Genomic DNA, 15133 nt, shown 5'->3' on the forward strand with positions numbered 1-15133 from the left:
CGCCGCGCGTCTGAGGTGAGTAGGTACGCTATCCCTTGCAGCATGAATGGTGCTCCCATCCCATCAATTGGATGGATTCCCCCAGCGAGGACATCCGGTCGATTCCCACCCCTTTTGCGCGTGAATAATGGATCAGACCTAAAATGTCACACCGCGAGTCAATCCTCAGGAAATTCGGGTGATCAGTCTATACATACGACCTATAACTCGATCTATGCGATGAAAGGGTATCGACACCGCCAAATGTTCTGTGACCAAGACTGTGAAGTCAAAGAAAGAAAGACAAAAATCCACGCAAGCGATGCTTTCGCCAAGTAAACCCAACAATCAAGTCGTGAAGCACAACTGTCCCACCGCACTGCCCGGCTTCGCATTACCCATCAACCTCTTCCAACCAGACTTCTTCGCCGGCTGATGCTGCGCCGCGTAGTTCTCTTCTTGCACGTTGTGCTTGCCGACGATGCTCAAGAACACCTGGTCCAGCGTCGCTTGGCTGACACTGTAGTACTCGAAGCCGAGCTTGTCCTTGTTCGCCTCGAGCTGCGCGAACAGGGCGCTGATGCCGCTGTTGGCTGATGTGTGCTCTTTCTCCACGACGGCACCACCTTTGCGAATGCTGCCAGAATTGTCGCTGCTCTTGTCAATGCTGCCGCTCTCGAGGCGATCGAGTTTGCTAGCCGGCACGCTAAAGCGGAACTGGCCGTGGAAAGAGCGGTCTTCGGTGCGCGCGCCGGGGAAGGTCGAGACGACGAAGTCTTTGATGTCCGCCATGGCTTGCTCGCTCGTGTACGGCGCGTCTTTATGGACGACGTGCACGTGCAGCGCGTCGCTGTGCTTCTTGCGAAGCTGGTCGCCGGTGCCTAGCGCGAGCATGTGGCGGGCCATGATACCGGCGCGGTCGGCGAGCGCGTCGGCTTCTTCCATGGAGTGTGTGGTGAGGACGAGAGAGCGACCGGCGGAAACGGATTGCAAGGTGCGCCACATGATGCGCTTAGAGGCGGCATCCATACCACTGCTTGGCTCGTCGAGGAGGAGTACGGACGGGTTACCCATCAAGGCAATTCCGAGACTGAGCTTGCGCTTGTTGCCACCGGAGAGCTTGGCCGCCATGCGGGATTTGAAAGGCTCCAAGCCAACGGCGTGGATGACCTTGTTGACATTGTCTTCAACGTTCGGTACGCCGCGAGCGCGAGCGTAGAAGCGCAGGTGCTCGATAGCCGTCATCTGGTCCATAGCGTCGTGCTGCGGGCACACTCCCAGATTCGTACGAGCCGCCGCGCGGTGGGAAATGATAGACCTGTCTTCGATGCGAATGTCGCTTGTCCTTCCAGTAGGCCGAGTGCCACCTCTGATCATGTTCATAGTAGTCGACTTTCCGGCACCGTTCGGTCCGAGGAGCGCGAAGACCTCGCCTCTCGGAACGCCAAACGTCACATCGTTGACTGCGACGTTGGCGCCAAAGATCTTCGTGACGTGCAGAACACGCAGCTCGTCGTCGCTAGCGTCAGCCCTCTTCATCTCAGTGAACACTTCCGGATCGACTTCTTCAGTCTCTTCGGCGTCTTGCTCGCGGTGCTGCCTTCTCGTCAGGAAAGCTGGCTTGTAGCCGCTGTCCCACCAGATGAGGACAACAGTGAAGATGATCGACTGCACAATAAGGTAAAGAATGCAAGCACCGTAGACACTGATGTCTCCAGGATAAGATGCATAGGCATTGTTGTCGCGGCAGGTCAGCGAGAAGATGTTGAGTGTGGATGCTAGTGACCTGAAGAGATTACCAGAGGGGAAGATTGCAGCGATAACGTAGTGCGAGATGTCCACAGATCGGTCGACTTCCGAGGGCTCGGCAAATGTGTTCAGGACCATGTAGACGACGAAGTAGATCAGGAAGAAACAACACTGGCCACCAGAGGCAAAAGCAAATGTAGCCAACTGACTTGTCGTAAATAGTGATACAACATAGGCCATGAGCAATGCCGAGAGTCCATAGAGCATGAAGATCACGAACAGATAACCCACAGCGTAGAAGGCAGCCGGCGCGGCGGCGGCAAACATGATCGTAGTGATGGCGCTGACCAGGAGAACGATACAAAAGTCGAAAAGTGTATAAGCGATCCACAGAGGTCCAGCTCGGACACCGTTGCTGTAGTGAAGGGCTCTGACAGTTCGCAAGCGCTCAACGTTGGTGTAAAGCGCGAAGAAACCTGGGTATGCACTCATCGCAAGTCCAAAGTATAGAATGAACTGCAAGGTCTGGCCCAAGCTGGGTTGCCATTGCGTGCTGAAGGGCTGGAAGCCAGTGTAAATTGGAATGTCTGTCAGGCTGACGTCCATGAGATTCTGCACAGAGATGGCATAGTAAACGTCATAGTCTCCCTGCCACGCGAATGTGGGTGTCTGTCCAAGGTAGAAACCTCCAGGTCTAGTGTTGGCATAATTAGTGCTAATGTAGTCTCTGAGAGCCTGTACGGAATCGATAGGTAGCGTGGAGAGTCCAGGGAACAGAGTGTTGGCCAGCTGCTGTGGGATGCTGCCCGATGGTCCAACGGGAAAGTCTGCAACACGACCTGCAAGAAGCAAGGTCTGCAAAGAGATCGCTGCGCCAGCAGAGGTATTGTCGCCGGGGTCACAGCTTGGTAGGGTATGGTCTTGCACAAACAGCGTTACCAAACCTCCTGCAATGACCGGAATGAGAAGCGCCGCAAGGTATGGGAGTGGGTTTCGTCGAAGTATGATCCAGCGCTTTTGGAAAAGTACCCACGTCTGTCCAAAGAAGCCCAGGTTCTTGCCCTTCGCAAGTTGGAGATCTTTGTTAGCGGTGCCAACATTCTCTGAGGATGAAATGGGGCTCATCATGTCGCCCTGATCCTTCTCAAGCTCAGCTTTGACCTCGCCCGCCAAGTTCAAGAAAACATCCTCGAGCTGCGGTCCGTTGACTTGGTAATCCAGAACGCCTGCCTTCTCGAGCTCTACAACGAAGTGAGCTGCGGCTGCAGAGTCAGGCAATCTGTACACGGTCTGATCGCGTTGATGTTCCTTAGGATATTGCTCCAGCTCGGCAGGCAGCTCCTTCTTGTTCTCGTGGTAGATTCGTACACGGTACCCACCACCAAGCTCATGTTTCAGAGCAACGGATGAGCCGTGAGCGACGACCTTTCCTTTCGAAATGATCATCACGTCGTCTGAAAGAAGGTCGGCCTCGTCCAGGAAATGAGTCGTCAGAATCATCGATCGCTTGCCGCGTTCGGCAAGAATGATGTCCCAGATCTTGCGTCTACTAAGCGGATCCAGACCTGAACTGACTTCATCAAGCATACACAAGCTAGAGCCGCCAGTAAGCATCATAGCAAGCTGGCACTTGCGCTTTTGACCGCCAGAGAGAGTTTTGGACTTCGCGCCAACTTTCTGCTCGAGATCGCAGTCCGCAACAAGTTGCTTCATGGTGTCTTTCGTATCGAGAGTCGTTGCCTTGAGACGGTTGAAGATCTTGACATGTTCGTAAACGGTGAGCTCGTCCCATAGCACGTTCTTCTGCGGACAGAGACCGACACCGCCGGCAGCTTCCATCTCGACCGTGCCTTCAGTCGGTTTCTGTAATCCAGCAAGCACATCAAGCGTGGTACTCTTACCACTTCCGTTGGATCCAAGCAAAATCATGACCTGCCCTCTCAAGACCTCGATATTGATGTCATCCACAGCCTTGACGGTCTGCCGCGGATCCTTCGAAAAGCGGCTCCAGATGTTCCTGTAAGCCCAGCTCTGGGGGTAGTACTTCTTGAGACCGGTGATCTTGACGGTTTCAGGGCTGTTTCCGGCCTCGTGGCGCAAAGTCCTCGCCTTTGAGGCGGTGCCATAGAGACTCCGCTCGATATATGCGCCAATGATGGGGTAGATGACGAACTGAAGGGCGCAAAAGATGAAAAACACGTATCCGGGTACGTCCCACGGAGCGCCCGGCGGTCCTTGGCTGAGATCAACGGGCACTTCCTCCTGTTGCCAGTATGCCATGTAGATTGTGAACAGCGTGAAGTTCATCGGTGGGAACAGCAAGCTGACAATGTATACTGCTCCAGAACTATTCGGAGGCACAACTTGGATGATGATGGCCAGGATGATGGAGACGATCGTGACAGTGATGCCGGAGAGCTGCGCCTTGCGGAAAAGACTTGCAAAGGCGATCGAAAAGCTTGTCAGCGCCAGACCAGCCATAATGTAGTAGCCTACGAGAACACCGGCTGGCGAGTCTGGATAATTGAGGGTCGTGACAATCGCAGCTCCAATGACCCAAGAAGGGAAATAAATGACGGAAAATGCGAAGTGGGTGGACAGAATGCGCGCCGCCTGTGGTTCCCATCTTCGCTTGTTGGGCATCATCGCCTCTATCAATTGCGACATTCCGAGCTCGCGCTCGGAGGCCAGTTGACCTGTGAGTTGGTAGGCTACACCGACAAAACCGATGAAGTATGCAAGACCGAGAATGTTGATGATAGAATCCATGTACAGCCTAGTGATGTTTGCATCACGCTCCTCATTGGACTTGGAAGTGTAAGGGAAGGTTTGCACTTCTTCGGGCAGATTCGCCCCCTCCAGGATCGCGATCTGCCTGTCAATCGCATGTTGGACGGGCAGGACATAGATCTCGTGGTCATTGGTGTTCTGGTCGACAAAGACACGGCCTCCAAGCGCACCATCAGCGCGCATAGTATAGTTCCAGACCTGTCCAGAGCCTTCCGTTGGGGATGAAACGAAAGAGACTGCGCCAAAGCAGCTTGATACTGATCGAATCGTGCTTCGGCAAATCGTCATCAACTCCTGCTCATTTTCAATGGTCTGAACATTCAAACCTGCTTGAGAGAGAGTGTCGGAGATTGGTGTGATGACTTGAGATATTTGCCCGCCTGTGAATCCGTTGTTGACAAACACGAACGTGTCGCGGCCTCCGCCACTGCTCGCTACAGCATCAGGCAGTGACCGTATAGGTCGAACGTAGCCCACGCCAAATTCGCTAGGTGGCACGAAGAAGTTCTTCGCGTACGAAATGAAAAAGAAGAAGATGATGGGCGCGAAGAAGGCGCGGACCAGAGTGCCAAACCATGACCGCCAGAAACAGATCAATAGTGTCTTTTCCACCAGCGCCCACCACTGTCGGAAGAACGCCATGATAGGCGTCGCAGACGGAGTCTGCTAAATGCGGAAGTGTCTCTCGACTGTAGTAAATGCGATATGTCAACGAGGGTCCTTAGATCGTTGAAGTCGGTGGCAAACGGCCAATCATAGTGTCCAGCGGCGATCCAGAGGAATTGGAGACAGATCTCAAGATGCACAGAGACAGGCGCGAAAGGTGCTCAAAAGAGAACGCAAGAAATCTATGCGGAAACAAACGAGAACAAAAGTCAAAAACGTATGCACCCTCACGCGGCCTGACCTATGGAGGAGGCGCTGAGGCGCAGGAGTTGAGGTCTGACGTGCACGACTCGGAAACATGCGAGCCCGGGCTTGAAGCCAAGCGGCACCTTGGCCTGAAGTCTTGGGCGCGTCAGCCGAAAGCGAACGCGGCTCGCTAATTTCACATGGAGACAAGGCGGTTTGGCCAATTCCATCCTTCAAAGTCCGAGGGGCAACGAATAACAATATCGCCAGTCAGCCCTATCTGCATCGTCTATTCGGCATCTTGTGAGGAGAGTGAGATCGCCGTCATTTGGTATGCCTGAACACACACGCGTACAGAACCAGGCACTTTGCGACATGAACTTATCTGATGACCTCTCGAGAACGCGACAGGTGGCGTCGGCTCTCGTCTCTTCGTGCCGACAGCCGCAGCCGAGTTCTCCATGGCAGTGCTGTATACCAAGACGCCGAGACTTTTGCCATTACTTCGTAAGCCTGCGATACGATAAACGAGGAGGCGACATCGACATCTTCAGAATCGATTGCTGGACGAGTGACGTCTAAATGTGCCAAACTAAGAGAACTGACATATTATTTGCCTTCGTCGCGAAAATGTATCTCGCCTGTCAGCGAACACTACTCGCGATAGTCGACAGCCAGACAATGTTCATCCTTCCTCCACCGGCTGCGAATGCGATGCCAAGCCACTCTTCTCTTCACCTTTTCTGTCGTCCAATGATGCTGTGAAACCTTCCGTCTTGTTCTTTCCTCCCTGAGTAGTCAAAGTCAAGAACGGCACCAACCCAACAGACACGACAGAACACGCTGTAGAAAACCAGAAGGTCGCAGTATACGGTTGCGTCTCCGGGTCCCAATACGCCGCCATTTGAGGGTTCCGCTGCACGGCATTGAAGAGTGCCGTCGTAACGCCAAACCCGATGGTCATGCACAGCCTGGTGACCGTTTGAAAAATACCACCCGCAATGCTCTGCTGCGCTGGCGGCAGAGACGACATCACGTACATGTTCGCCACATTGAATTCGAGGTCTGCGCCAACCACCATCAGCACGAAAGCCGGGAAGCTGAAAGCCCAGTAGCTGGACGACTGGCGGTTGACAGCGAGCAGCAAGAACGCGGCTGTGTACGCGACGGTGCCGATGTACATCAGCAGCTTGTTGGAGACTTTGTGCAGCACCATTCCCGCGAAGACGTTGACGAGGATGCCCATGATCGCCATCGGCAGCACGTGCACGGCGACTTGCAGCGCCGACATGTGCCAGATGTCCTGGAAGTAGAGCGCGATGAAAAAGGACCCCGGCGTGAAGGCAAGGAAGCCGAGCATGAGGATTGCGAGTGAAAGTGCGAAGTTGCGGTCTTTCCACATCCACATGGGCACGAGCGGGTGCGTGAGTCGCAGTTCCCAGAAAACGAAGGCGACCATCAAGGCGGCGCCAACGATGAGTAAGGCGAGCACGTAGCCCGTTCGCCACCCTTGAGCCGCGTCTTCGCCCAGACTCAAAGCGGCGGAGAACATCCCTATGCCGCCAATGGTCATCAGGACGCCCACGATGTCGAAACGCTTCACAGTCTCCCAGTTGAAGGGCTGTTTGGCTGACGGATCTCGAGGGACAGTGAACCAGCCCAAAATCGAGAAGAACAAGAACAAGATCGCCAGGAAATAATAGCTTGCCCGCCAGTTGAAAAGGTTTGTCGCGACACCGCTGAAGATCGTCCCGAACACGAAGCCCAGAGGGTTGCCACCGGAGAAGCACGCGAACGCCCAGTTCTTCCTCTTGCTCGGTTTCTCATAGACAACGCCCAACAGTCCGACCGCAGGGGGCACAGCGCTGGCGGAGAACAACCCCATGACTCCGTTGAGGACATCCAATGCGATGGCATTAGTTGCAAAGCCCGCGACAAGCGAGAAGACCGCGAACAGCAGCATGGAGGCGACAAACATGATCTTCCTGCCGAACAGGTCTGCGACTCCTCCGAAAAACAGCAAAAACGCTCCGCTCGCAAGCGACGTTGCGGATGTAAGCCAGGTGATCTCTGCAGTACTCATGTTGAGATCTCGCCCAACGAAAGATGATATGACCGTGATCATGCCTGCGACGTACGCGGGCATGGCGATCGCCATTGTGCAGGTGAGGACGAAGAGGACTTCTTGTATTGTGCTGCTGAAGCAATCTGGTCGGCGATTTTTCGTTTGGACTGGATGAAGAGACTCCAAAGTCTCGTCGTTCTTGGTATCTTCTGCCATATTTGAATCGTCGATCGTGTTCGTGGTAGTTGTCATGGCAAGATAGTATTGGCCCGCAGACTGGTCTATCGTATTGAGATCATATAACAATGTGGCGAACTTCTATGGCAGATGCAAGAGGAACAACGCCACCATACTCGCTCTAGTCGATATAAGTGTGAATGCGTGAGATTTATATGATTTATATGGTGGGAGCGGAATGAAGGTTGATGGAGGGATGCGTTATGTAATTCGTCTGTCGTGATGCGGAAAAATGGCCGCTCGGATTTAAGCGAATCACAACATGGCCGCGACGGCTATCGATATGTAGCAACTAATGCCAGCCTTCTGCGAGTCATGAAGTCTTCGCAGTATAGTCTCGACGGAAATTAATTATGTCCTCGCATTGATGGCCTTACGCCCGAACAAAGACCAAAATGCAAAGGGTAGTCGAATGTTGCTATTGACGAACTAGACAGTGTCATGCAACGCTACACGAAAGGTATTACCCTTCATGAACACTTGTCACCGGGGTATCATTTTCCAAGCCATTCCTTCGCCATGCTGGTGCTGGTTTCCAAGCGGCGCAGGTCAGCTCAAACCTCAGTTTCCAACTTCGCTTCCTTCGCGCCTTCGTCCTTGACTTCTCCCATTACAAACGGCCTCTCCCGCATCGCGGCACTGACATCCGCCTCCCACTTCAGATCATCGATGTACGCAAGAACGCGATTTAAAACAACGTCTTTGCCGCCCTCTTTGATCTCCCGCGTAAACTCGTCGATTTGAAGCAGATTGTGCGGCTCGCTGGCCGCTTTCGCGATCGTGTCGTCGAGCAGGACCGTATTCGATTGGTCCCATTTCGTCGCGGCCGGCTCTTCTTGGTCGCCCTCTGGTCGTGAAAGTGCAGTGTCGGGCGCAGGGAAGCTGGATTGCACTTCCGCATCTTCCCAAAGCCAAGTCAATTGCTTGTAGACTTGAACTCTTTCGTTGAAGAATTTCCCAAGACGAAGATGCTCGCGAGACCAGATTTTGACGAGTTTGGCGCGGTCTTCGGGGCTGAAGAGCTTAGCCACCATTGCCTCGACGTTGTGTGGGCGTGCTGACGACCACACAATGACAGAGTGGTTGGATAAGCAGTACGAGAGGAATTCTTCGACGTGGGGACGCGGTGTGTAGTTAGAGCCGCGGGACGAGCGTAAGAGCAGCGTTCCGTTGAGATCGAGAATGATTAGTAACTTCTTCGGGTTGGTGAGACGACGAGATGGCATTTGCGCCTTTTCTAAGTAGGTGGGTAAGGGTTTGGGACGTGGCAAGAGTTCCCGAATGGGATCTTCGCCTGCGAACAGGTCAGTTAGGGAAAACACAAATGGATGATTGATTGAACTTCCTCATTGGATAGATACCGCTGCTGGTGTTTGCAAGAGGAGGCTGATAGGTAAGGTGATCGTACCTCGCTTGAAGCCCTGGGGCCGTGAACTTGTTTGACTGCGTTTGTGGCTCGAGGGTTTGGATGTTACAGAAATTCCAGAAGTCCCAGAAGCCTCATAGCGGGACTCCCGGTTGGGCTTGGCCATACGCCAGCGGGATTGGGTTGGCTGAGTAGGAGGCGGTGCTTGCTGGCTGCTGTCTCCAGTGCGGAGGTTGGCCATAGCCTGAGTAAGGGCCTCCGTATCCGTCTGCGAAGGCATTTGTTGCTGCCCCTGTGGAGTACCCTGTGGTCGCCACTGCTGGTTGCGGGAGGAACGCTGGGTTGACATAGCCGTATTGCGCGTACGGTGGCCACCATCCAGAACACTGCTCCCGGTCTGGTTGGTATTGATACCCGGGTTGCGATTGGGGGGCCCACCCGAAGCCATCGTTGGCAGGCTGGTTTGGTCGATCGTGTTGGCTCGGTTGTCCGGTACCTGCCCAGGATGCCCGGCTTGATTGTTGTTCCGGGCTGAACGAGGCGGATTCCTGCGCGGTCCGCGAGTCCGATTGGTAGTCTGAGGTGTGCTCGGTGTTTGGCCCTCTGCTTCCCTCTGGCTGACTCCGATCCTCTCTTGCTCCGCCATGCTGTAGATTTGGTTGAGGGAAGCCGAGTGGAACGGCGAAACCCGGATACTGTGATGGCTGCAGATGCCAGTCCATAAACGCAGATAGCTCATTCGCAGTCTGTAAGTTAGTTTGCAGTCTGATGTTGCAGCAAACAGTATTCAAAGTGAATTGATAAATATAGCCCTTTTCGTAGGGGCGAGAAAGTCGAGTCGCTTGACTTCGGCTAACCGCTTTGGGCAGTGTGTTTGCAGATCAGCCCCTGCGCGCACGATCTGAACTCATGGAAAGATAGCTTCATTGGGAGACACATATATCTTATTAGCACATGCCTAGGGTTAAACTGATTGCAGAAAACGCCGACTTTGAACATATTTTTCAAATACTAATAAATTCGTTGATCTCATTACTTATATCGCCAAGTCTGCACCAATAATCTCCTACCTCATGCACCTCACCGTATTACATCCACCACGTGCTATGCAGATTTGAAGAAATCGTCAACCCCAGCACCGTCCAACACCTTACAGCTCGAACCTTCGCATAGCTGGACGAACTCCTTTTCGGCATCCAAATCCTTCACGAGCTGATTTCGTTGCCGCAGCCACTCGGTTTCCTTGATATCACTACCGATGCGGAGAATCGTGCAAGTGGGTCGGACGCCGCGTCTCACCGCCTGCACGGCCTTATCCGCCACACCGCCCTTACCGGCAACGACCAGGCCTTGCATACTGCTCTTAGCAGCTACGATGGACGGCATCATGCCGCTGAACAGGCCAGGATGCTGGGAAATCTCCACCTCGAAAGCAGCGACAGTGCGGCGTGCCATCTTGGCGTACCCGGCGTCATCTAGAAGGCTGCCGAGGCAGTGCAAGTTGTGCGCGGCCACGCCGTTGACAGACGGTTCTGCGTTGTCCATGCCGTCTTTTGTGCGGACAAGGATGTCGGGCTGGTCAGCCGCGGTCGAGAAGAAGCCGTGCTTGTGAGTGTCCCAGAAGAGGGATGTCTGGCTCTCTTGCAAGTCGGTGGCCCATCGGAGCCAAGATGCGTCGAAGGTTGCGGTATAAAGATCGATGAGGCCGCTAATCAAGAAAGCGTAGTCGTCTGCGAAGCCGGGTGTAGATCCGGGGCCGTCTCGGTAGACTCGCAAAAGAGTCTTGGTAGAAGGCTGGTATAAATGATTTCTGATACATTCTGCGGCGCCAATCGCTGCAGATAGATAGTCGGCAGATTCGCTAGGGTGCGATGAAGCCAAAGCCGCTGCGGTGCGGGCAAGACCCGAGATAGCGAGGCCATTCCAAGCAGTCACAATCTTGTCGTCTAGCGCAGGGCGAGGGCGATTGGAATCGCGGTAGGCAAGGAGCTTCTGTCTGCTTGACTTGAGAAGATCGTTGACTTTGGTTTCTGGTAGCTCGAGCTCGGTAGCCAACTCGTTAGGCGTCATCTGCACGCACAGTGTGTTCTGTCCCTTAAGCTCTCCTTGAGCATCAAACTGAGGGTCGATGTTACCCGCGGCCTGCAGACCCCAGTAACGCGTGATGACATCGGCTTCCTGCGCAGAAAGCACGCGCTGAATCTCGTCCACGGAGTAGACGTAGAATGCACCTTCGCGCTTTTCCTTGTCCGCGGCGGTCGGGAGAGAGTCAGCGTCTTCGCTTGCATGGATCGCACCCAGTGGCGAAAGCATAGGCTTGCTCGTCAAATACGTGGCAATGTCCATGGTAGCCTCGAGATACAACGGATCGTTTGTGAGGAGCCAAGCATCCAGATATAGCGGCAAAAGTTGTGCGTTATCGTAGAGCATCTTCTCGAAGTGGGGGAGATTCCAATCTCTCGTCACAGAGTACCTGGCAAACCCGTGGCCGACCTGATCCTTGATGCCGCCTTTATACATGAACGTGAGCGTCTTGAGTGCCATTTGCTGCGCATCTTGACATTCGTCCTCGCCAACAATTTCTCGAACGTCAGACCCATAAGAGTTGAGTCTGAGCATCTGTCCAATGTGTATGGGCGTGGGAAATTTCGGTGCGCCACCGAAGCCGCCATACTGAGTATCAAATCGTTGCTTGTAGTGTTGGTAGCTCTCCTCGAGCAGGTCCAACTCCAGACCATCCTGCTCGCCGTCCCCGATATCGCCATTCGCCTGCCTGCCGCCCAGCGAGCCTTCTTGCGCAAACTCACGCAACTGTCGCGCGATCTGGGACCCACTCTCGCGAATGCTTTTCTCCTGCTCTTTCCAAGCTTGCGCGACCTTTGTGAGCACGTCTTCGAAGCTACCGCCGCCAGCGAGCGCGCGCTTCGTCTTAGGTCCGGGCCAGTACGTGCCACCAAGCACCGGCTCCAGGTCGGGCGTTACGAAAACGTTCAACGGCCAGCCTCCGGCACCGGTAGTGGCCTGCAGAAAGTCCATGTACTGCCGGTCGATATCGGGGCGCTCTTCACGATCGATCTTGACGGGAATAAAGTGCTCGTTCAGCAGCTGGGCAATTCGTGGGTCGTCGAAGCTCTCGTGAGCCATGACATGGCACCAATGACATGCGCTGTAGCCAATGCTCACAAAGAGCGGGCGGTTGGTCTTGCGCGCAAGAGCGAGCGTTTCGGCATTCCACAGCTGCCAGGCAGTTGGGTTGTCCATGTGAGCCCGCACATACGGGCTTTTAGAATCGCGGCATCGATTGGTGAGGGAAACGTGGCCTGGCGGCGACGAAGCCATGATTGCTTGCGGTGTTATATTGGTGTGCGCAGGCTGGTGAGGGCTGGAGGTGGGGTGGTGAGGGTAGACACCTGTATATGAAGAGGTGCAAGAAGGCGAAGGTACAAACGAAGAGACAATTGTTCCAAGATGACGAAAGTGATGTCAGCTGCGTCTTGTGCAGAAGGCGCACCCTGACATGAGAAATTGGAGGTGTGGTAGGAGTATCTGCAGGTGCAAACGCAGGGCGAGGGAAGGTTCAGACGGCAAGGAAGAGGGACGGCGATCATGGAAAAAGCCGCAGACCCTATGACATTGGCATCATCGCCGTCTGCGATTGCTCGGTTGAGGTACCCGCCGGCCGAGTATCTCTGTACCTTGGGCGCCGTGGCCGGCCCAGCAAATGGAGGGCAGGATGCGCGCACGTGAGGGGAGGGGTTTTGTCGCGCAAATGCATGTCATCGATAAGCCGGGCGTGCGGGGCTGGATCCGAGAGGTGCCAGTGGCCCATGCAGATGCCGGGTTTGTGAGCTACACGTAAGGTAGGTAAGGCAATCTGTGGAACATCAGCGGCCCAAGGTTTTCGGCGCAGATAAGGTAGCCATGTATACGGTGGCAGCCGTCAACTTTTCTTTTGATCAAGCATCAGACTCCTTGCCTTGCGACGTTCGCGGTGAGGTCTCCATCGCCTGAGACGCCTACGCGGGCCTCACCAACTGCGAAGCTTTGGTGGGACCGTTTGCACGACATATAAAATCCACACATCCGCACACTAAAAAGAGGGCGCCCACAATCAGATACAGAATCCAATGGTCCCGCCGAAATCCTCCACACTACCACCGCCAAACCCATCCACTCTGCCCCAACTTTCCATTGTGGCTGTCGCAGCCCGCCTGTCTCCGTAAATCTGCCTCGCATCGAACTGCTGTAACGTTTCTACTGCTGATGCGAAAATGCGTCGGACCCTCGAATTCGGAGATCGGCTGGGCGATCAAACGGCTCTTTCTCCGCGGGTTTCCATATACACGGAAGGTTTTGCGGTGGAGGCGCTTGGAGAGCAGGCCGTCGCTCATAATAAAATGCCCGCAAACCTTGTTATCGCGACATCAGGTCAAAGCTCAATTCGCCATCTTTGAGGTGTGGTCCCCGGAGCATCGGCCGAACCCGTAATGCGAAATGATCAATGCCCATAGGCTAGCGCGTGCGATTGACATTTTTGGCATAGAGGCTGTGATACGATGAGTCGCAGGTTTATGTACTCCATCACAGACGGCCGATAGCGATCACCTTTTGAAAAATCGTACGCGGAAATCGCCAGGCGCGCGTCTGAAACAGGGCAAAGTGTACACCGTTGGCTAGCCACAATTTGAATGGGGCGCTGTGGTGTCATGGCATCACGGCGAGCATGCCTGCGTTGTAGTCTTATCTTCTGAAGCGATCTAGAATCGTCGGTTTCGATTTCCAGCAGAGGAGAGGTTGGGTAGAAAGGTCGTCGCGCCCATGTCCTCTTGCTGTTGCTTAATTTTAGTAATCATTACGTGAGACTGTCCGCGGTCTTATCCTTCCAGTCAATGCTTTGGCGGTGACCGGTGCACGTAAAAGTCCGGTTTCGAAGGTGACGTCGGCATTAGGTTGGCTTGCTCGCTGAGCTTATCTCACGCGCGCAGACAACAGCGCCTGACAACTGAGAGTAACTTGACTAGGGTAACCGAATTCCTGGAATCTGCTTGACTCAAGGGATCATATCGTTCACACAAGGCAGCAAAGAAGTCGATCTCTGAGTTACATGGAACGGCTGGCCAAGACGAGATAAGCAGGTCGAGATTGTGTCTCTTCCAAGATCGTCCAGTACGCATATTTGACCAGTTTCGCCACGCCCGATGACGTTAGCAAAATATGGGCTTTCAAGCCTTCTCGAGATGTAGTTGAGCCAAGAGTGGGAAGCGCGCTATTGCACACCGCCATCTTTCCCCCGAGTCTATTAGCGTTTGCTGAAGTACTGAGAATCGAGACCTACTTATCTCCTCCGCCTCGCCCTCGAATGGAGAAGTTCAAGAGATTACCTTGAGTGAAGCTGCGATTGGCAGGAAAGGACCTTCTCGAAAAGCCGAGTTGGAAGTCCGACAAAACATGCTGGACAGTATGGCTGGGTGGTTGTGGTTGTTGATCTTCAACTCATTTCATCTTTATCTTACAAGCCCTGCTGGCCATATGCCACTGTGGCTTATGTGCATGTTCCCCAAATAGTGTACAGACGGGCAAGCTTCATGCACGCCCTTCCCGCCATTTCCTAGGCGCAAGTAATGTGTATACTGTGGTTGCGTTCCTCTTCCTATTTTCAGCCCCAGCCTCTTGAAGATTCTGACCCCATTCGTGCCATTCCGTACAGGGCTTTTACACAAGCTTCGAGACGTAGTCGACGGCGAACGGCGCTGAAGTGGTTGTTAGCTGAAGTCATGCCGATGTGGCGCTTCAGTCATCGCGAATGTCGCGATACTCGTCGATCAAGACGTACAAAGGTAGAGCAGGACGCAGGTCGCAAGAGCGCCGTAGACGGTCTGCGAGGCCAGAGCCTCCTGCTGTCTGAGCTCCTCAGCGGAGGGAGGGGGAGGTGCTGCGAGCCGTCAGCGATTGCGCAAATGATCGTGAATTAGTCGATAACTAACCGCCGAACATTGTGATTTGTGAGGGTGAAGAGTAGTTTCGAATGAGTTATTTGTGTGATGCAAGGGATGATCGCGATGCTGTTCACTGATGCTTGCTGCTTGTGAAAGTTG

The 15133-nt window shown here is 54.0% G+C and overlaps 5 protein-coding genes across 5 annotated transcripts; all 5 read right to left on the reverse strand.

The window, feature by feature from the left end:
* Positions 1-327: 327 nt before the first annotated feature.
* On the reverse strand, positions 328-5160 carry WHR41_06936 (uncharacterized protein; the record flags this gene model as incomplete). Its single annotated transcript, XM_069375541.1, has 1 exon — positions 328-5160. The coding sequence occupies one exon, from the start codon at positions 5158-5160 to the stop codon at positions 328-330; it is 4833 nt and encodes a 1610-aa protein (XP_069227773.1).
* Positions 5161-6055: 895 nt separating this feature from the next.
* On the reverse strand, positions 6056-7687 carry WHR41_06937 (uncharacterized protein; the record flags this gene model as incomplete). Its single annotated transcript, XM_069375542.1, has 1 exon — positions 6056-7687. One exon carries the CDS (start codon positions 7685-7687, stop codon positions 6056-6058), a length of 1632 nt encoding a protein of 543 aa, XP_069227774.1.
* A 539-nt stretch (positions 7688-8226) lies between these two features.
* Positions 8227-9816, reverse strand: WHR41_06938 (uncharacterized protein; the record flags this gene model as incomplete). Its single annotated transcript, XM_069375543.1, has 2 exons — positions 9081-9816; positions 8227-8966 (listed from the first exon to the last, which is right to left on the reverse strand). Exons 1-2 carry the CDS (start codon positions 9775-9777, stop codon positions 8227-8229), a joined length of 1437 nt encoding a protein of 478 aa, XP_069227770.1. The 5' UTR covers positions 9778-9816.
* A 326-nt stretch (positions 9817-10142) lies between these two features.
* Positions 10143-12377, reverse strand: WHR41_06939 (uncharacterized protein; the record flags this gene model as incomplete). The annotated part of the gene is made up of 1 exon (XM_069375544.1): positions 10143-12377. The coding sequence occupies one exon, from the start codon at positions 12375-12377 to the stop codon at positions 10143-10145; it is 2235 nt and encodes a 744-aa protein (XP_069227855.1).
* Positions 12378-14750: 2373 nt separating this feature from the next.
* On the reverse strand, positions 14751-15116 carry WHR41_06940 (uncharacterized protein; the record flags this gene model as incomplete). The annotated part of the gene is made up of 3 exons (XM_069375545.1): positions 15023-15116; positions 14872-14970; positions 14751-14788 (listed from the first exon to the last, which is right to left on the reverse strand). The coding sequence occupies exons 1-3, from the start codon at positions 15030-15032 to the stop codon at positions 14751-14753; spliced, it is 147 nt and encodes a 48-aa protein (XP_069227860.1). The 5' UTR covers positions 15033-15116.
* Positions 15117-15133: the final 17 nt, after the last annotated feature.

Source organism: Cladosporium halotolerans (genome assembly GCF_011745625.1).
Source record: "Cladosporium halotolerans strain TM138-S3 chromosome Unknown Sca24, whole genome shotgun sequence".
In the NCBI taxonomy this organism is placed as follows: domain Eukaryota; kingdom Fungi; phylum Ascomycota; class Dothideomycetes; order Cladosporiales; family Cladosporiaceae; genus Cladosporium; species Cladosporium halotolerans.